A 22,049-nucleotide genomic window follows, 5' to 3' on the forward strand; every position below is an offset into this window, starting at 1 on the left:
GCGCGTTTCGTCTACAAAAGACTCATCAGTGTCGCTCGAATCCAAAAAAATAAAGTACGAAGTTGAAGAGCATTGAGGACAAAAATGCCTAGAATTTTTGCCAAATACAGCTGAGGTAAGCAATACCTGAGGTAGAAAAGCCTTATAAATCTCCATCAGCAGTGGCATCGACCTAACGAATTTTGAATTTAATAAAAAAAATTATCATTTAGTCTTTCTATATGGTTGAAAGTTTCTTTCAACAAGTAAATGTTGAACAAATATAATAAACAGATATAAGCATTACTGAATTGTAACATCACTTTTACAAAATAGTCACAAAGCCACAAAAATGCATTTTTTTTAATAAAAAATGCACATTTAAAAAAAAAGAATATACCCATAACTATCAGTATTTCATAAGCAGAAAACTATATAATATAGTCAAATACGGACTTATAACCCCATCAAAGTATCATGCTGTTCATAAATTTTTAGAAAACGTACAAAAACCTGACAAAAAGCTTCATTTTGTGGAGTTATCTCCCCTTCCAATGTTAATTTCAACAGGAAATTTAGAATGCTGATTTCCAGTTTTCTGCTATAGTTTAGATCTAAAACATTATCTGTTGCAATTAGTTTAAGGTTAAAACTTTGTTGGACTGTACTAGTTCTGCTTTAACCTATACTACTGAATGTTACTTTCGATATTTGTGAATGGTGAAAAAAGCTGTGCATGAGTTTACAGAAGAAGACACTAGTCTCAAAATGTTGATTGATATCTAATTTACAATTTTTAAATAACAACCTGATATGCTACAAGGGGATCAGCGCCCACCCATAATCTTCCAGGTACAGGTGGAGTCAAGTCAACTGTTACACCATCACTACATGATGTTACTGTGTCCAATGTTTCTGTCCATTTTTCATGTTCAATCACAGTTTCGGGTGCGTGTATACAGATCGAGTATCGTCTCCCATGAATTAAATACTTGGTTTCATTGAACTCAGCATTTACGTAGTTATCTTCTGTAAATCATATAAATAAATGGAATTGTCAGTATAAGACATAGTTAAAAGAATGATTTTGATGATATAAGCATAAGGTATGTCCCATCTGTCATTTTATCAAACTTGTTTTACTGCTTGCATTAATTTTCTCTGCAGCGAATACATATTAATTTATAATATCTGTTTGTTTAAAATATTGTTTGTTAAGCAATATATTTGCTAAAACATTTTTAAAGCTGCTTTGATATTGATATAATACTTAGTATATATCTATTCAATATAAAGCATGACAAGACAATAATTCATTATCAAGCTTCGATTGAAGAAAGGTTTATTTCTTTTGACCTTTTTCTGAATTTGGTTTGATACCTGTTTGACCACATTGTATTGAATCAGGATGAGAACATGGATCAGAAATAACAACATCAGTAAACTCTCTGTAGAATGTTTGAGCATCAATGTTTCTAACTTGAACCACTCCCCACTGGTATGACTTGTGCCTCAAAGAAGGCCATACAGCAGACAAAACATTCTTGAAAGGCGTATAGTCCTCGTCTAATAAAGTCCATGCCGCATTTGTTTCCAAATTAATATTATTTCCTATTCCTGAATCAATTTCTCCATCTAAAAATGTAAAAAAAAAAGTAAACATATACAAACAAAGAATTTTGTTCGATTGAAGTCCTATAATCGCTTTCATTTCGTTTCAAAAAGAGACTACTTCAACTCTGTGTTTGTGTTAGATGTATTTTTATTTGTATCTTTCTGATGAGTAAAGCCTATTTCAACTGATGTTTATAGTTCGTTCTTATGGTTTACTGTTTAACCACTGACCCAGGTTAAGGGTTGGTGTTGATCTCGGTTACATGTTTGACCCCGCTCCATTCAGTATATATGTGCCTGTCTCAAGTCAGGAGCCTGTTATTCATTTGTTGTCGTTTCGTTTGTTGCTGAGTTTCATGTCTGTTTTTCGTTCCTTTTTTGTACATTATTAAGTCTGTTATTTTTTTCGTTTGAATTGTTTGACATTGTTATATCGGGCCCTTGCATAGATTACTATGCGGTATCGGCTTTGTTAATTGTTGATTGCCGTATAGTGACTTATAGTTGTTAATTTCTGTGTTTGGTCTCTTGTGAAAAGTTGTCTTCTTGGCAATCATACTAAATCTTCTTTTTTTAATATTATATGAACATTATCACAATGAATATTATGTTCAAAAATCAATATCAAATAAATTGGTATTCGCTTTTAAACTCATGTGTCTACTCTTATTTTTGAGGTGTTTCATAAAAATGCTTAAAATAATGAAGGCTTGAGAGTGATAAAAATACAATTATACATATAAATTACAATCCAAGGGGAAACACTGCAAAAAAGCCAATACCTCACGGACAACGCTAATAAAATCTTTCTATGAAATTTGGCAAGACATAAAACAAATATCTTATGGAGTAATAAATCTCTAATTTAGAAAAATAATTGTTTATGAATAATTTATCAGCTTTGGAGTGCTTAAAAGACTTGACGAACAAACATACGGTCTCGATGAAACGAATTTTCACAATAGTATAAAAAAAAACGGATTTCATAATACTAAATATTCGAAATACTTAAAACTGTTCTTACCCCAAGCAAAAATTACCATAGCCGTATTTGGCACCATTTTTGGAATTTGGAGTCCTCAATGCTCTTAAATTTTTCACTTGTTTGACTTTTTAATTATTTTGATCTGAGGATCACTGATGAGTCGTATGTAGACGAATCGCGCGTCTGGCGTATTAAATCATAAGGCTGGTACCTATATATATGATAGCTATCATGATCAGTATAAGTACTGTCCTACAAATTATGAATAATATAAGCGAGAACTTTCATTTTTTGTGTTCAATGTAAATTACCGTCGCGGATAGTTAATATTTAAGAAAGCATTTTATAATATGTAGTAAAAAATTAATGCTTTTTAATTTGTATGTTTTAGGAATAATGTATCACCTCCGATTGCATCAATGACTAATCTTGGTACAATTTGTTGGTGACCGTCTTCTACATGACACTGTTTTATTTCTGCAGATATTACCGACCATACTCCAGCCTTATTAGTTCCTCTTATTGTAACATGCTTGCATTTAGTGAAATCGATGTCACCAGACAGGGGCATCTCTGCTTTAAACTATAAGTGCACACAATTGTGTTATAAGCATATATGTTTCGTATATATCATATAGGTTTTAAAAAGCATAAAAAGAGAACTGTTTTCGCAATTATTTTTTCCATTTTAACTACATGTACATGTCTTAACCCGTTTAAACAATAACAACAGCGTCTAAAGGGGTCTAGTATACTTTACTACCCCATTAACCATTAACCATTTAAGATGCAAATAAGTAATAATTTTAGGACAAGATCAAACATCTCTCTTGGAATGATAAAAATTGGCCTAAGTAAGGTGAAGTTGAAAATTTTACTGAAAGACGATCAACTGCTTATCACTACTTTTTAAATAATTAAATTTCTTAATCAATTCAAATCATAATGTTAGTTTATATCGCTTGAACAGTGAAACCAACGTAATGGAATCAACTTGTTTTTCTTTTAGTATACAATAAGTTTCAAGTTTGGAATATTCTATTTCAAAATTACTTTTTACAATACTCGGTATTATAAGTCGTATGTTCTAACAAAATGTTATAAAAAAAATACTCTTACATGCGTATTGTTGATAGCTTGAATATGATCTACAAGATCCCATTTTTCAAATTGTTTGCCATCAACGAAATTATCAGTTATTGTCCATTCATAAGATCCAATTGCATCAATTGATTCTGTCCTGTCTTCTATGTCGGGGTCGTACATCATTGCAAATATCACTATTATCTATTGATCAAGAAATTAAAACGTTTGATATACGTCATTGTAACCGAAACGAAAATATATCATAAAAGATTTTCATGGTTAAAGGCAAACCATACATTTAAGAGTTCAACAAATTATAAATCTAATACATATTTGTAATGCATGATTGTTAAAATCATGAAGAAAATAAACCATGAACATATATTTTTCATCGCAAACTGTGATTTGCAAACCATATAAACTCAAAAAAGACAAGTATTAGATAAAAGATTGACATAAAAAAAATCCCCATCATCTTGTTCGTTGAACTGGCGTAAATCAATATATTAATGTTAAAGATTTACTTTATTAGTGATATTTTTATCGAATAAGGACAATGAGTATTCTACTGTTTGACTAAACTTGCATTTTTATTTCAAATTTCACACTTTAATACAATAATAATAGAATGACTTTACATTAAATGAATTTAATATATCTTTGTCTGAAATATCACGAACTAACAATATTTAATTAAGTATCAATTAAAGTTTTCAAAAACTACCTTTTGATCTTCAAGATGAACTTCAATAGAGCCAGTAATAGGATAACTTGGTACAACAGTAACACCGTCACTGCTTATCGTAGGAAAACATATACTATGTGCACAAAATTTCATTGAAAATCTATATTTCAGACCACGTTGGAGATCAAGATCACTAACTGCCATATGATTTTGACTTCCAATATAACTGAAATCTCTAAATTGAAACCAAACATCTGCAAAATAAGGATATTTATTTTTTGTGTTATGGTACACATTTACCCAGCATTGGAGGTCAAATTTTGAGTTTGTCATATATACTTTCTAACTGTCAGTATTAAGTGGACAGTTAGTTGTTCTTATTTTTATTTTTTTGACTTCCACTTTTTATTCCTTTCGTATGCATGTCATTATTGCAAATAATTTTTAATATTTTTAATTCATGTACTCATGAACTGTCCATACAAAGATTTTCACTTATGTTTCATATGCAAAATAACCTTCATCACTAAGAAATAAAAAAAGTATCACTATTATCAATTTAATATTAAAAGTCAATGAATGACATATTCTTTATCAGAATCTGCTAACCCTTCCGGAGCACCTAAGATCACCCCTAGTTTTAAATGGGGTTCGTGTTGCTAATATGTTGCGTCATGCGTACTGATTAACTTTTAATTTTTAGCCATGGTGTTGTCAGTTTATTATCTATGAGTTTGACTATCCCTCTAATATCTTTCGCTCTCTTTTTACGACATGTTTTGATTTAACACTCGAATTTCGCTTCATCTGGACAGAGTGAGAGGGTAGTCGCACCAATTGGTTAAAATAAAAACTGTCTATTGTTGCAAATAAAACACTTGAAACATTCAACAATCAATCAATCAATCAATTAAACAAACAATTCGCAATTTTTAGTTCCAATTTCTTATATCTGTTTCAGATGTCCTAACATTTCTGAGAAAATTTCCGTACAGTTATGTGAACGTTCGTTATTTTGCTGTGTATCTGAAAATTTATAGATTTTCTAGGTAGAGAATATAAAGTGTGTTTCAATACGGAGTAAAGATTGATATCGTGTCTTTCGTATGTTCGAAAAGAAATATGTTTTTGTTTGATCAACGATTCAACCTCAAAGGTCAACATTTTTTTCACAAAACAATACATTTCAATATGATATAAGTAAGTAGTTTTCTTTGAAATCCAAAAGCAGTACATAATTATTATTTAGATCTTGTTTTAAGATAGAAACCCTATATTTAATCTATTTACCTCCAACAGGAGATCGTCGGTCAATGCTCCAATATACATTGTTGATAACTTCTGTTAAGTTGGTCGGATATTTCCATTTAGCTTGGAGAGTTGTTGTCGAAATCTGATAGTTTATGTCGACTTTACAATTTAAAATAACATCCTATAGGAAATCATATAAAATATTCAATACAACAATGACATCTAATAAAACAATTCTGTATATTCTTTCTGTTTAGAAACTCATCTTCAAATAAATTATGTTTAAATGTATAGGCAAGCGGTAGATTTTTCCCATTTGTGTGGTGTGTATGAACTTCTTATTTTATATTTCTTTCCCTTTTGTATTTTCATTGGAGTTTACTGTTTTTGTTATTTTATATTTGTCTAATTGTCTTTAATGATGCTGCGTAATCTACAGAAAAAAAAAAGATTTTTGTTGCATTAGTGCTGAGAAATATGTAAGATATCACATGTCCCGTTGTTTTGCTGTTATAGTCATATGTTAGGCTTCGAAACCTAAGTTCATTCTTGGTATGCAAACAAAGAAAAAATATCCTGAAAATATTACGCATGTGCTCAATCTAGATCGCATTGGCAGTCTCGACTTGGTCTCATATTTATCTACTACACATAATTCCTTTTCTTTAAAGATCAAAATATATTGTTAAAATATTAATCAACACTAGAATTATTTTGCAAACAAATGTGTAAATACATACTTGAGAATGATGGCTTCTATTCAGTACAATTGCATCTGAAAAAATATTGAGGTGGAACGCTGATAATATTGTAGCAAACCTGTTTGGGAGGAGATTTAACGTATACAAGCCCAATCGCATATTTGATATAAAAAGATGTTTATAACTATCACTTATAGCAGTTTTACTCAATATTACATAAACTTATCAGCTAATCATAGAATTCAACCGAATATCTGGTGTAACTGTCGATGGCATAAACAAACAAAAGTTATTTATACCTGAACATATTGGACCATCATTAACAATAACACCTTCTAGCTCTGTATTGTTGTTAACAATTGTGACTCCATCAGTTGAGACTTTGACAGAACCAGCAGCTGCTACAGCTTCAACAGTGGAAAAATATGTCTGCATATAAATATGAAAATTATAGTTGTTATTTGGAGTTTATCTAAAAATATCGGAATCCTATCTAGCTGATGACCGAATTAAATTAATTCTGGTCAATATCTGCCATTTGGCAAAATAAAAAATGTGTTTTTTTAAAGGATGTATGTTTTAAAGAGTTTTTTTTTAAGGTGTTACTTCAAGTAGAAGAATTGCGACATCATGAGAGCTGGGGATACCTTGGCTAAACAAAAAAAAGATGAGGAGTAATTGATATGAAAATGATCCATAAATACAGCATGTTTATATGTAACGTGCTTGTCCCGAAATTATCATTATGTTTTCAAATACATTTGTTGATGATCCAGAAAAAAGTTTCCAATCTGTGTTTATTCTTTTTATGTATTATTATTTACAATACAGTTTTACTTATCTAAGTTTTAATCAATTTCAATTTATAAAACAACCACTTGAGATACCTAGAAACGATCCATCACTCTGTAATGGGAAGTACACGCATTGCATCAATGCTTCAATTCACATCGGTTAATTTTGAATAATTTAAAGTGAAAAAAAAAATACCAAACAGGGAAAATTTATCATGGAAAATTCCTTAATGAAAGACAATTTACTTTTCTACATTGGCTAGAGGTATAGGGGGGTTTAGATCTCATAAACATGTTTAACCCCGACGCATTTTTGCGCCTGTCCCAAGTTAGGAGCCTCTGGTCTTTGTTAGTCTTGTATTATTTTGATTTTGGTTTCTGGTGTACAATTTGTAAATTGGTATGGCGTTCATTGTCACTGAACTAGTATATATTTGTTTATGGGCCAGCTGAAGGACGCCTCCGTGTGCGGGAATTTCTCGTTACATTGAAGACCAGTTGGTGACCTTCTGCTGTTGTTTTTTCTATGGTCGGGTTGTTGTCTCTTTGATACATTCCCCATTTCCATTCTCAATTGTAATATCAAAAGATTAAACACATCAAACGATGGAAAACTAGTGTAATGTTCCTAACTAGGTACATATATTTCGTAATTTAGAAAATAGTGGATTAAACCTGGGTTTTTTAATCTCTCACAGTTGTAGAAAATTCCATTATATTAACCATAATGTGTGAATTAAACAAAAAGACATTGAAGGCCGTACTTTAACCTATAATGGTTTACTTTTTAAATTGTTATTTGGATGGAGAGTTGTCTCATTGGCACTCACACCACATCTTCCTATATCTATATATGATAGGTTAAATAATCAAAAATAAAAGTACAGTAGTCAACGTTGTGACATAATCTTAATAACTGTAAAAACATATAGATTTGTTTATTTCTCAAAGCCTTAAGAAATATTTTTTTATTTACTTTGCTGTAGGACAAGTTCTGTATCAATAGTTTTGTATTTGTTATTAAATACATCAAATACGATAATTTAAAAACCTATCTTGAACTACATTTTGTATATCTATTTTTTAGAAATTAATCTGTGACGTCATTTTGTAGCGTCAAACTAGTCGTGTGATAGACAATGCGTGATTATGTTGTGCTATTTTTATGTGCTGCCAAAGGTTCAATGTGTTCTTGTTTATTCTGTGATTAGTCAGCACTTCGGTGTTGACATAAAAATTAATTATATGGTCATTATTTTTATAAATTTTCTATTTGTAAAATTATCAATCATTCTAAATATTAAGGATTTTTTTTATCAGCTGTAGTTGTCAAAACGTTTTGGAATTTTGGGTCATCATTGCTTTTTAAATTCATACTTGGCTTTCTGACTATTTTGATCTGAGCGTCACTGATGAGTCCTATTTAGATGAAACGCGCATCTGGCGTATTAATATAAGCCATGTACATTATTTCATATATTTGTACTGTAATGTAATGTTGTCCTTTCAGTTTTATATTACATTTCCATAAAAGCGCGAGGTTTGGCTAGCTGCAAAACAAGGTTCGACTCAAATTTGTTTTCTTAAAATGTTCTGTATCAAGTCAGAAAAATGGCAGTTGTAATATAGTAACTCTCATTCATTCATAAATATCTATACAGTTCAGAGTTCTCGCACGTGATGTGTTGATAGACATAGCAGATAAGGTCGCGTCGTATTGCTTTATGTATTTGTGTTGATTACTTAGCTCGAGCATTATATTAGAGTATATTAATCAGTACACATGATTTTTCTCTTATTTGATATATATTTGCTATCAACGTTACAGCAGTTGTTATCTTATAGTTCGTTTCTGTGTGTGTTAAATAGTCGTTAGGTTTTGTTGCACTTTAGTGTTACAGTTGTTTCGTTTTTTTTTCCCTCTTATTTGCTCCCCTTGGTTTCAGTTTCCCGGTTGTTTTCTCTTAATCGATGTATGACTTTAGAAAAGCGGAATACGACACTTTTGAACAACTAGGCCCTGATGTCGTTATTCATACCTTAAAATCTAACAGCAACAAATTGGTAAATGTATATTGATTAGATGTCCAGTTAAGGTTGTCCTTCATGGCTATATCACAACCACCTTTATCCGTTCCAATACATACTTTATAGTGAATATGTAAAAGAGGGACGAAAGATACCAAAGGGACAGTCAAACTCATAAATCTAAAACAAACTGACAACGCCATGGCTAAAAATGAAAAAGACAAACAGAAAAACAATAGTACACATGACACAACATAGAAAACTAAAGAATAAACAACACGAACCCCACCAAAAACCAGGGGTGATCTCAGGTGCTCCGGAAGGGTAAGCAGATCCTGCTCCACATGCGGCACCCGTCGTGTTGCTTATGTGATTACAAATCCGGTAAATAGTCTAATTCGGTAGGTCAAATTCATGAAAGGGAAGGGGATTGTAGTTACGACGTGAGGAACATATCCGATATCATTTGTGAAATGGTTATTCCATAACGGTCAACCAACTCGTGATGGCGTCCGTAAAATTTACGAAGGGATGATTTCAACTTCACCATTTGGAACTCTTGATTTAATAGCTTCCTTGTGAGCAGTAACCCTCTATCAAGAAAATCAAATGTGGATGGTAAAATCCTTTCCATTCTACTGCCAATGTATTAGATTGAACAGCAAAATCTATGTCAATCAGGTCCTGGATAAGGAAAAAGAGCAGAAAATGTTTACTAAATTGAATTAAGAAAACTAAACTAAATAAACTATTAATTTGAAATAAGGCAATGATAGTCAATCGATGTTTAAATTTCCAAAAGGATATTCGATACGGTAAGAGGCTCCTGCTAAGCATCATCCACCATTCAAATACACACTAACTGTATATGTCACTATAATAAAAATATTGAAGACACAAAAAGTAAGTTATTGCAAGGACAGCGGCAATTTTGGCCTTTTAAACATTTTTGAGTATGTAGAGTGTCACTGATGAGTCTTCTGTAGAATATTTTGTAAATTTGAGGTTACATGGTTACTAAAGATTGTACACAGGTTAAATAAGGGGAGACATTTGATTGGTTGACTTCCAGTGATGGTTATTTTCTTATGTGAAATGAAATATTATGTAATTTTTTTTCTATAGTACTGCACAGGATAAAACTTTACTCATGCCAAGTATTTCTTTATTCGAAACAAAGATATATATTCTGCCCATTTTTTTTTTAAAAGTGACTTATAGGGGAAATCAAAAGCTCTATACCTGCAATGCATGACTTTTCACACTTATTGGATCAATGTCGTAGACTATACCCGGCGACGGAATTTGGGTATCGTGTGTATACACTACTGATGTTTGGGTTGATGATAAACCAGCTAGATTAGTTACTTTGATGGTAACATAGTAGTCATGATGCCCGTGTAATGACCAGTCCAGAGTTGATGTGTCAATTGCCGCACATTCAGGTGGTTGTGTCTTAATACATGTTTTGCTGTAGAGCAATGGTTTGTAACGAAATACATCTGTTTTTCCAGCCGCATGCCCTATATGACAATTTTTTCAATATAGAAATTAAATGAACACACGATATGAAGCAACTTTTTTTTTTATATGATATATATATAAATATACATACATTTTTCCTAATATTTTTGTATTAAATCAATTAAAACTTGCATTCTGATATTACACAATTAAACACTCATGAAAAACAAATCGTCGAAACTTTTAAAAATTGTTTCAATCCTTGGCGTGTAATTTTCATATGCATTGTTTTAATCTTTACTATGATTCATGTTGACTAATTTCGTTTTGGTGATGGAGCCTTTTAAAATGTTCAAATGTTACCTAATGCAAACTGATAATGAAGCGGATAAGGATCTTCATAATCTGTAAATGCTGTTCTGGACCAATTAGCTATTAGTGTACTATCTTCAAACTTCAAATCAATACGAGAACCAGTGAACGTTGGGGGTGTTGCATCAATTATAATAGGTCCATAACTCTGTATGGATAAAAAAAGGCTATGATTGAATTATATTTCAAAAAAAATTGTATTAACATTTCAAAAATATTTGTTTCTTGTTATGTTCTATTCCCATTTTTGCATGGAAAACGATTATACTATCAATATTTCTACCCCTAGTGTTTACAGATGTGTAATTTTAAACACCATTTTGTTGCTCGTGGTTTTAATCTAAGCGCAATCCATAGATAAGAAAAAAAATAGGCTGTTATCTCCCCTCTTTAGTGTGTATAAAAATGGTGTTTAAACCACTCTCTGTGCATGAAAGTTGAATTCAACCATTTCAACATGTAAGCTTTTTCAACATTTGAAGCATAAAGATCGAGGGGTTGTTGGCACCTTGTGATAGACACAATAAATTCATTTTACTCGTGTAAACGTTTCGATATAAAATAACGAACAAAACCTTGTTGCTAGCTAAACTTCCCACATGTATGTCAGTTGCATAGAATTCAATTTTAGAACAGTAAAGCATTGCCAAAATAGAAGAAGTTTAGTATTCAGGTATTTTGCATAATTTGGATACAAATGAGTACAACAATTAAAACATTATAATTTTGTTCGATATATTTACCTGAATTCCTTCGACGTTAGCTCTGCTAACTGATTTTATAATGACGTAAAACAGTGTTCCTTCTGTGAGATCAGGGTGACTAAGTCTGAAGTGTGAATGGTGCTTTGTTGAACGAAACGGTAACAAATCCGGAGCTTGGTTGTCGTTAGTTGACGATAGGCCAATGTAATAGTCGTAAATATATTTCTCCATATTTGAATCCCATGTCATGCTAAGCTAGAACAAAATAAAGAGTGAAACTTATATTGCAAACAGATTAAAAAATCTATTTATTTCCTCTCGCTAATCAAATCTTTTTATGTTATCCTATTAGTGTCTTCAAAGACACAAATTAACACTTTCAAACTTCTTTACTTTTTCTTTCATCCATGATTTAAACAAATAGTTAACAAACGTGAAGTCCCGAAGTGTAAATTGGTATCAAATCATTTAAAAATCAATCATTATGACAAAGATAAATTAGCTTTAAACGAATGTAAAGTCAAAGAAAAAAAATGTGTTCATAGAACACGGAAGCTCCACTCGCACTATCATTCGCTATGTTCAATGAATCGTAAAATTGTGGTCAACACTATAACTTGGCATTAAAATTTGAAAACATGCTTACAATGAGTTTCACTGTCCCTCTGGTAACTTTTACTCAGTTTAAACTTTAGTTTATAACTTTTATATAAAGCAGAAAAGACGGAAGAACGGACGGGCGAACAGACGCACAGACCAAAAAACAAAATAACTCTAGGTGGGGTATAAAGATAAAAGGTTACTCTATCTTTCCATTTATTTTGACGTGATCTATGACTATGTGTTATCATGATCAAGATCGGTAAACGTTGTCGCTAATACCCGAAAGACAATAATAGGCTTAACAAATGCAATAGTAGTATACCGTTGTCATAAATCAATTTAATTGTAACATACATAAAAACGGAATATGTGATAAGAACTGCGATATTTCCAAATCTGGTACAATAGATTTTTTTTTTAAATGATGGCTTGAACCTCGATTAATGGCTAACCAAACATCCGGCTTATATGGCAACTCAGGTCACACAGGACAGAGAAATACATAAATAAATAATATACTAGTGAAACTATCAACAATAACCGAAGTCAGTAAATATTAATTTGATGGTTCATTCATTACATTAACATTATTAACACCAGGAATTAATTTCACATACCTATTCTAAGCACACAAGATATTTTCTCTACCTCCTCTTTATGTCTTTTTTGTTATGTAGATCTTAATGGTCTATGTTTTTAACATCCCAGGCTTTTAAATATTTAAGTCTACCTGTTGAATGTTTACCCAGAAAATTTATTAGACACTCAAACTGTATAAAGTGTAAAACAGTGTATTGATATATTCATTTACAATTTACATTACGCGTATACCTGTTCTGTTCTTGGTAAAACGAAAACAAACCAGGAATTAATGGCAGATGCTTGGGAAATATCTATATCTGATGCTGTTCTGTTCACTTCCGGAAACAGCTTAATGTCTTCAACGAATATGATATTAGTAGTACTGAAATAAAAAAATTAAAAAAAACATACTAGCAATTCCGGAGACGTTGGAATCGGAATAAAATAGTAATTTTATGAACATCATCGTTTCAATAATTCTCTATTGATTCCAAGATACACATTTAGATTAAATTCAGATATCCACGTTCAAATCAAAGAGCACAAAGAACCGAGTATAACATTTATTTTTATCTCTTCATTTTCTATAAGTCATGTATCTTTACTTAGAATGTAGAACACATTCAATAACAGCCGATTTTTATTACCGAATTAGCAACTTCTGCATGTAAAATCATATTCATATGAACTAGTAGTAGTTAATAAACATTGTATAAAAAAGTCGGAATTAGAGAAGGAGTGGAAATGAAATTTATTATTTTAAAAAAATCTTCAAGTTTTCTTACTTTATCCACGTAGTGTCACTTATAAAACCTCTTGTTAAATCTTGTCTTATGATCCACATGGTATTGTTGGAATCAGTTACAATCCTAGGCGCTGTTTTAACTCCGTGTATTAAAACATTCTTTACATTTGGTTTCTCTGTTATGATAGTAACACCATCAGTACAAACAGCTTGGGAGGGTTCGTTTGCACTATTCACAGCTATAACAGTAATGTGATATTTCCCTTCCTTTGTGGCATTATAACTTGTAGCTGTTTCGTATGTTTCTCTTCCCTAAGAAATAAAACATAAACTATCAAGCAAATGTTTTATTTTTTATATGGATCCATATAACCTGTTATAGTTTTAAAGGTCCTGTTTTGTCTGTTATTTAAATTAAAGCACAAAAGACCAAGTGACAACTATATTTTCAACTGTAGGTCACCGTACGGCCTCCAACAATGAACAAAGCAAAGCTTATACCGCGTACATATACAGCTATAAATGACCCAAAATTACAAATGTAAAACAATTCAAACGAGAAAACTAACAGCCAAATTTATGTAAAATTGATTCACAAAAATTCTAGTTCAAATCCTTTATGATTTTACTAACAATAAGCTTGTAATTATCGAAGGATGTTTAGATACATTCGATTTGTTTATGCATTTTTTAATTTTATTTCAGTGTGCACTATAATCATAATCGTATTATTATTAAATTTAATATGTGCTGACTCAACTTTTCACAAGTAAGTTCAATATTTAATCGGACTTCGAAGTCAATCATGCGTCATATAATAACTCCTCTTTGTTTTGCCTGAACGAATTTATAAACCATTTGCCATCACCGTTACTAGAGATAGAATTTGAAAGCATGTTCATTTTCATTTGGACTAAAGTTTTAAATATTAGTGTTACAAGTCATATTAAAACTGTGGGCTTTAAAAATAATGTAGCATAGTATGTAAAATGTAAGACAAACATTTCATAGATAATTGCCATGTTGTCATTTGGACTGATGGATAGTCGTATTATTTTTATATTACTTTATGTTGATATAAAGATTCATAGATTTACCTCATTGCTCGAGATTAAGTTTTGTTTTGTCCAGCAATAATTTGCAACAATGTATTTGTAATATTTTATTCCACTTTCAGGGTCAAAGAACCCATACCAATAGAAATTCATGTTAAGGTCTTGTTGATAATCTACTTCTGGGGTTCCAGGCAAACCGTCATGAACACTTCCCAATTGTGGAGGGCTTGTGTCTATTGTAATCTGCAATAATTTCAAAACATATAAAAAGATATAATAAAAGATATAAGTAGGTGGGGTATGAGTGCCAATGGGACACCTCTCCATCTAAGTCACAATTTATAAACGTAAACCATTATAGGATAATATCTAGTTACTAAAATGACATATACCAATCTAAAGAGAATGCTTGCGATTTGTTATGCTGAATATGTCTGTGTGTCTCAAGAACATAAAAGATCAAGTAGGAGTATGGAAAGTAAAAAAAGCACGATCAAAACTCATCAGCGTGAGATTACTGTTTTAGTATGCATATACATTATTCTTTAAGGCATGTGCTTTGAAATTATTTCAAATCTGTAAGTTGAGAAGAAGAGAATTCGACAAATTCCGAAACAGAAGGCGACATTTTAAAAAGTACACCAGGTTACTGCTCAAATATGATATTCGTGATATACAATAGAATTGCAATTATTTAACCATTTGTTTATTCCCGATAATGTTTATACTTCATCTTATTTAACTTTGTCGCATAATGTTTGGTAACAGGTTGGTAAATGTGCGCACAATGTCATTTCAAGTTTATTCTATTTTACATACCTTTTTTGTTAGAATTGACTTTAGCATTGCTTTGTTAACGACTGTTATTTTAATGAAGTAGTCAGAATCATGCAAGCCTTTGTCCTTGCCGGGTGTTAGACCAGATCCATTGACTATTTCTGGTTGAACATGAAAATGTCGGTGGAAACATTCATGATGTAACGTACAGTAACAGTCGTACCCACGTGGAGAATTTTGATATTTATTTTCACAATATGATAAGTTCTACAAAAGAGTTTTATTTATGCAGATATTTTTAAATAGATAGTGATGAATATCAGCTTTAAAAAGGTATGAATCAATGCATCATTATTTGTCTTATCATTAAATAAAAAAATGACAAAAATTCAATTTATATTATGCTATTTCCGAAAATACAAAACAATAAAAAGTACGTGAACAGTCTGCAAGGTTTGTAAAGATTATACACGTAAAAGCAATAAATCAGAATAGACATACAAAGGATAAAATTTAAGGGTGAAACATGCATCATTTGATAATTTTGAAAAACTGTGCTTTCAGCAAAATGTGGTCGTGTTACTCGTTTTCTTTCCATTAATAGTCATATCTAATACATATTCTATTATGAAATTAAATTAGAGTAATTTCCTCTGCTATGCTTTTTGTGCTTTTTTGTTTAATATTTGTTTGTTTTGAGATTATGACACAGTGATGACTGCTGTACCCATACTTGTACTAGACTATTTATTTATTGTGTGTGTTTTGTTCACGCATCGTTATATATATAATGGAATTTGATGCGACTGTAATACAAGTCAAAGGTTTAGCGCTTAAAAAAACAGGTTCAATCCACCATTTTCTACATTTGAAAATGCCTGTACAAAGAAGACTTATTTGTTTTTCGTTCATTTTTTATTTTTTGGTTTTTTTTTTTACATAGATAAGGCCGTTTCTTTTCTCCTTTGAATTGTTTTACATTGTCTTATCGGGGCCTTTTATAGCTGACTATGCGGTACGGGCTTTGCTCATTGTTAAAGGCCGTATGGTGACCTATAGTTTTTCATGTCTGTGTCATTTTGGTCGTTTGTAGATATTTGTCTCATTGGCAATCAAACCACATCTTCTTTTTTATTATACCCAGACAAACAAGAAAAGGTAATGCATTCGTGTACTTTTAAGGATATGCAGTTCATGTTTCTCATCGGACATCTATCATGAAAGTACATTTTGTATGAGAATCCTCATTCGGTGAAGTCACTTTTGACGTAAGAGGTCGAAATTGTGGTTACGACGATTGGCACATATTGGTGGTCATCAAAGACACAAATATCATAACAGTCAACCAATTCGTGATTGCTTACTTTAATTGTTTGAATGCATGAGTTCAACTCTACAACTTGAAACCGTTGCATAAAAATCTTCAAATCTATATATAGAGAGAGAGCAGTCACCAATTATCAAGGATAACGTAATAGGAAACAAGAGAACTGATATATCTTATCAACTGGTGGATATATACATCATAAACAGGCTTCTAGAAATATGCTACATAGATTTAAAAAGTTAACGATTGGGAGATGGACTCCTCCCTTTCGACATAGTGTTTTCTCAACCTGCATTCAATTTCTATATTTCAGAAAACTCCTAAAATAACCTAAAGACGAAAAATGAAATTGATATTTGCAATGTCGTATAATTACAGAAGCATCTCCCTGTGCCTGTAAATGTGAACTGCCCTGTATGATATCTGACCCTGTGTAATTGTCAAACAATTTCCAATGGACGCTATATATCCCACTATGATAATCAAACGTGTCCCATTCAAATCTAAAAAAAAAACGTATAATGAAGAAAATTCTATAAAAAAAATAGTAGTTCTAAAAATCTCTTTGGTGCAAAAATACCCAACCAAAACAGAATAATTGAATCAAAAAGGATAAAAATCGTATATGATCATAAAACTTCATACATTGTCAAACTAGTGAACCAAACAAATGTTACCCGAATCAAAATTATAATGGCTCATTGTGGAATTCAAGTGATTTTTCATTACAATGTGATCAAAATCTTATTCTAAGACAATGCCGAGCGGATAACAACATTTACTCCTATAAACCATAATCAATTAAAAATTCAATAAAAACAATAAAATACCAATGAGAGCGTTTTAGACCAGATACTACATTTGAATACACAAAAAAAAATGGCAGTTTGGGCTTTTTTTTCGCGGAGTAACAAAATGATATAGCTATCTTTAACGTCGTCTCTTATAAAAAGTTATAAGTAACGTACTATTTGGTTCTAGGTAACATATTGGAATGTAAAACTCACGTCATAGATGTCAGATCTAGTTGGCGATGCACGAATAGTTCTGATTTGTTACCGTACGACAACCAAAGATTTTCAATAGCTGGATAAGAAGTATCTTTGTAAATCGTTATCTTATCCTCAGTATATTTTCCAATAATGTCAGTAGCTTTTACGCTGATATCAAGTTTATCTCCATCTTCCCAAGATATATTGAGTAACGATGCTTCCCTTAATGTTTCTTGAACTTCTATGTAGCCCATTGATGATTCAATATTTGCTCCAGTAACAGTATAGTTGATGTCAAATCTTACAATTCCTAGAAAAGAATAAAGTGTCTTTTGAAATGATTTTTTTTCAAACATTGATACAAATGCTCATTTAATCCTAATATTCGGACAAAGACTAGGTGCGTACAAAAAATCCTTGAAATAACATTAAGGAGTAAGTTTAGCAAGGGTACGATTTGGCAAGTTGTTCCGAGATAATAAAAAAAAAAAGAAAAAAAAAGATAAACTTCATGAAAAGACATTAAAAAAAATGGTGTCTAATTTTTTTATTAGCCATAGTTTTTCCTATCTCAAGAAGGACCGTAACAAAAAATTAGATTTTCCGAGACAAAATCATTTTGATGTCAATAAAATAACAAAGAACAAAAGATTATTCAAAGAAACGTGTAATTTCAAGGGGAAAAACATTTCATATTGACTCATTGTGTAAGCTATGACTCATAGTTATGAGATAAAAAAAAATGTGCGAGTGACATTTTAATCAGTAGATTATATTTTGAAGAATTGATCTATATATATATATAAATCAGATGCCTGATAAAGACAAAAAATAATATCGGTATCAAGGTCAGCACCGGATGATGTATATTGGCTACTGTATTTCCTTGCAGATGAATTTTAATATTACTGAAACCAAAATAATGTACCTTTTACATTGGGAATCCATTGTACTGTTCTTCGTCCAAACCTATCATCATAATCACGGTTAACATGTTTATTTGTATCTATCTCATTCAGCCATTTGTAAACATCGTGTCTTTCATTCATAAACCGCCCAGCCCATGTTACATTCAAAAGACTAGTATCAAATACTACCCAAGTATAGTTTGAATCTAATGTGCTTTCAATGACAGTCGTTCTGGTACCAGGTGTTGTTTCAACAAATGACTGGTTATCGAAAAGGAATACAGATCTTGTAGATTTATAGTTTCCGGCTTTATCAAAGGCGGTCAGTAAAATGGAATACATTCCAGGTGTTGAAACATTTAAACTACTCTAAAAAAAAAAACGATATTCTCATTTAATACACTATATATACATGTTTCACCTCGCCACATTATGTATTTATGTGCCTGTCCCAAGTCAGGATCCTGTTATTCAGTAGTTGTCGTTTGTTTATGTGTTACATATTTGTTTTTTGTTCAATGTTTTTGACATAAATCAGGCCGTTTGTTTTCTTGTTTAAATTATTTTACATTGTCCTTTTTGGGCCATTTATGACTGACTACGCGGCATGGGCTTTTCTCATTATTAAAGGCCGTACGGTGACCTATAGTTGTTGATTTCTTTGTCATTTTCGTCTCTTGTGGACCGTTGTCTCATTGGCAATCATACCACATCTTCTTATTTATATTTACTGTTGTCATTCTTTCTTACAATACTCATAAAGATTAAATCAATGTATTTTATTTTCTACCTCATTGCATTTGTACTTTTCTGACCTAACTAAAATATACAACAAACAAGAAATAGGATTGTGCATTCGTTACAAAGATAAAGTCATTTTACCCCTATTTTGACATTTTTGCCTATTTGTCTGTTTGTTTTGTTTTCGCATCGTTGTCAATATATTGGAGATTGATGCAACTCTCATACAAGTGAGAGGTTAAGCAAGCTTTGAAACCAGGTTTATTCCACAATTTCAACATTAGAGAATGCCTGTACCAAGTCAGGAATATGACAGTTGTTATCCATTTGTGTGATGTGTTTGAGTTTGCATTTTCCCCAAAGTTTAGTGTTTTGGTGATTTTACTTTTTTCTCAACCGTGCAACAGAGAACAATTTCCGCTTCTCAATATTTATTTTGATGCAAAATATTCAAAATCGGTTAAGAAAGTCTTTTTTATGTCTACTGATAGCCTATTGTATGCTTAATTAAAAAATAAATGGTTTGTACACTCTTTTGTATGAAATATGTTCACAAACAGCTACTTCCGGTTTACAAAAGTCTATACCTGTTTTTTCAAAGTCATTTGGTTTGTAACTCAAAGCATAGAGTCCTTTGGGTTTATCATGTGTTTATAGGAATTTGAATCAAAGGTCAAAATCTAGAACGTCCAATTAACCTATGACCTTGACCTGAATTTTAAGGTCATAAACCAAGGGTCTTCAATCAAAAGAATTTGGTCTTTAATATGATGGTTTATGAGTTATATCACTTTACGCATACGTTTTAATATAAGAGGGACAAAAACTCCAATTTATTGTCTACGTACCCTTTCTACCAATTGTTTTGAGTTGTGACATATCTCAACTGACAATTTGATAAGAATATGCAGTCAAAATTTTGTACGTGTAAACAAAAGAAGAAAGAATAAGCCAAAAGTAAATTTAAGATATGATCTTGGCCTTTGACGGTGACCTACTTTTCATGTTGTTAGACCAAGGACCTCAAATCAAAAAACCCTAGGCCTATATCACTTATAGTTTACCAGTTAGAAATGCATTTCACTTATATCATATGCATAAGGGAGAATAACTCTCATATGGAGTCTCCGGAAAGCTTCAGTCCAAATGATCACCCTTATCCTGAAGATGCAACGAGGAATGTTGGTACAATAAATTTGTCGTCATCTTTTACGGATGCGAAGGAGAAGTAGACAAAAGAAAAACAGTGGAGATAACTCTTACAACGTAAAAGAGGGACGAAAGACACCAGAGGGACAGTCAAACTCATAAATCGAAAATAAACTGACAACGCCATGGCTCAAAATGAAAAGGACAAACAGACAAACAGACACATGACACAACAACTGAAGAATAAACAACGCGAACCCCACCAAAACTATGTGTGATCGCAGTCAAAATATGAGGCCGAGTTTAATAGGATACATGCGTTCGACATACTCACTAAAGTTTGAATTAATTAGTGAAAGAACATCATCTACATAGCGGAAAGTAGAGTTAAAGGATATTGCTAACTTCTTATCTTTCTTCATAAGAAGTTTCTGTGTGAAGTCAGCCTCATAACAATAAAGAAACAAGTCGGCAAGAAGAGAGTCACCATTCGTTTTTTTTTGGAATGCCGATAAAAAAAACACGTCCTCCGAACGTAACAAATATGTTGTCAATCAAGAAATCATATGATAATGTCAGTTTCAGAGAAATTTTTGTTTGAATCAGAGTGATCCTTTACAAAGTAGAATTTATCACTTCCTAATACAAGACACTTGTATTTTCGTTGGCCATTCTTTTTAATGCAATAAAGCAATGCCAACTCTTTCAATTTGTCTTTTAGTTTAAAATGTGGAATTCTTGTATAAAGTGTAGAAAAGTCAAATATTTTAAAACATAAAGTATTCGGTTTAGCAGTATTTTTTTTCAAAAGCGTATAAACTGTACGATACCATAATCCATATATATAAGCGACATCTTATAAAACAAGTGCGCAAAAAAAAAATTAGTTGGAAAAAAATTATAATCAGAACAAAATTCGGTGGAAAGACCTTAGAAAAGGATGCAATGAAAAACACTTTTTTAAAACGTTAAATATATTAGCAGAAAATAAAAAGTCATGATTCTTATGATCTTTAAAATGGCTGCTTATTCTAAAAGCTTGAAACAATGACTGAAATTCAATGAGTCCAAACGTTTACGTTACCTCAATACTCGTAATTATTTAGCAACTACATGTTAAATACAAAAGTGCTAATCTTAGCAAAATAATGATACCTCTAGATTCGAGTCTGGTGTTCGATTAGATGAAAATAGTATATCTGTTTCGCGTAGAACGTGTCCATGAGGTTGTAAATGATAAACTTCATATTCATATCTATCTATATCTGCCAGATCATCATTCCACTGTTTCCAGGAAAACTGTATTCTATTCTGCAAAAGAAACCATAAATCTTGTATACTTTCCTTGAAAATTCTCGCAATGAATGGTTTTAACTTTCTAACAAGTTTAACTCAATACCTTCTCATTCAAATGTTATGATTGTATTGCTAATGTTCAAATGTTTAGAAATGCTGGTGATTTGTTTTATATGTTTTATCGACTGTTAAAGTCTCTAAAGGGAAGTAA

At 31.5% G+C, this 22,049-nt stretch overlaps 2 protein-coding genes across 2 annotated transcripts in view; both read right to left on the bottom strand.

The window, feature by feature from the left end:
- LOC139489505 (uncharacterized) overlaps positions 1-9,630 on the bottom strand; it is a 59,404-nt gene extending 49,774 nt beyond the window's left edge. The window contains exons 1-9 of the mRNA XM_071275989.1: positions 9,135-9,630; positions 6,601-6,730; positions 6,341-6,375; positions 5,640-5,781; positions 4,389-4,603; positions 3,698-3,865; positions 2,984-3,161; positions 1,360-1,614; positions 788-1,008 (exon numbers count right to left, since the gene is read on the bottom strand). Coding sequence (XP_071132090.1) covers positions 788-1,008; positions 1,360-1,614; positions 2,984-3,161; positions 3,698-3,865; positions 4,389-4,603; positions 5,640-5,781; positions 6,341-6,375; positions 6,601-6,730; positions 9,135-9,326 — 1,536 coding nt within the window. The 5' untranslated portion in view covers positions 9,327-9,630. The remainder of the gene's footprint in view (positions 1-787; positions 1,009-1,359; positions 1,615-2,983; positions 3,162-3,697; positions 3,866-4,388; positions 4,604-5,639; positions 5,782-6,340; positions 6,376-6,600; positions 6,731-9,134) is intronic.
- Positions 9,631-9,687: 57 nt separating this feature from the next.
- The window catches only part of LOC139489430 (uncharacterized), a 34,300-nt gene continuing 21,938 nt past the window's right edge, over positions 9,688-22,049 (bottom strand). The window contains exons 11-22 of the mRNA XM_071275752.1: positions 21,698-21,853; positions 18,673-19,021; positions 17,760-18,054; positions 17,129-17,255; positions 15,468-15,692; positions 14,691-14,891; positions 13,634-13,905; positions 13,098-13,230; positions 11,703-11,918; positions 10,951-11,107; positions 10,366-10,646; positions 9,688-9,807 (exon numbers count right to left, since the gene is read on the bottom strand). Of these exons, the coding sequence (XP_071131853.1) occupies positions 9,688-9,807; positions 10,366-10,646; positions 10,951-11,107; positions 11,703-11,918; positions 13,098-13,230; positions 13,634-13,905; positions 14,691-14,891; positions 15,468-15,692; positions 17,129-17,255; positions 17,760-18,054; positions 18,673-19,021; positions 21,698-21,853 (2,532 nt within the window). The remainder of the gene's footprint in view (positions 9,808-10,365; positions 10,647-10,950; positions 11,108-11,702; positions 11,919-13,097; positions 13,231-13,633; positions 13,906-14,690; positions 14,892-15,467; positions 15,693-17,128; positions 17,256-17,759; positions 18,055-18,672; positions 19,022-21,697; positions 21,854-22,049) is intronic.

Source organism: Mytilus edulis, chromosome 9 (assembly GCF_963676685.1).
Source record: "Mytilus edulis chromosome 9, xbMytEdul2.2, whole genome shotgun sequence".
Lineage (NCBI taxonomy): Eukaryota > Metazoa > Mollusca > Bivalvia > Mytilida > Mytilidae > Mytilus > Mytilus edulis.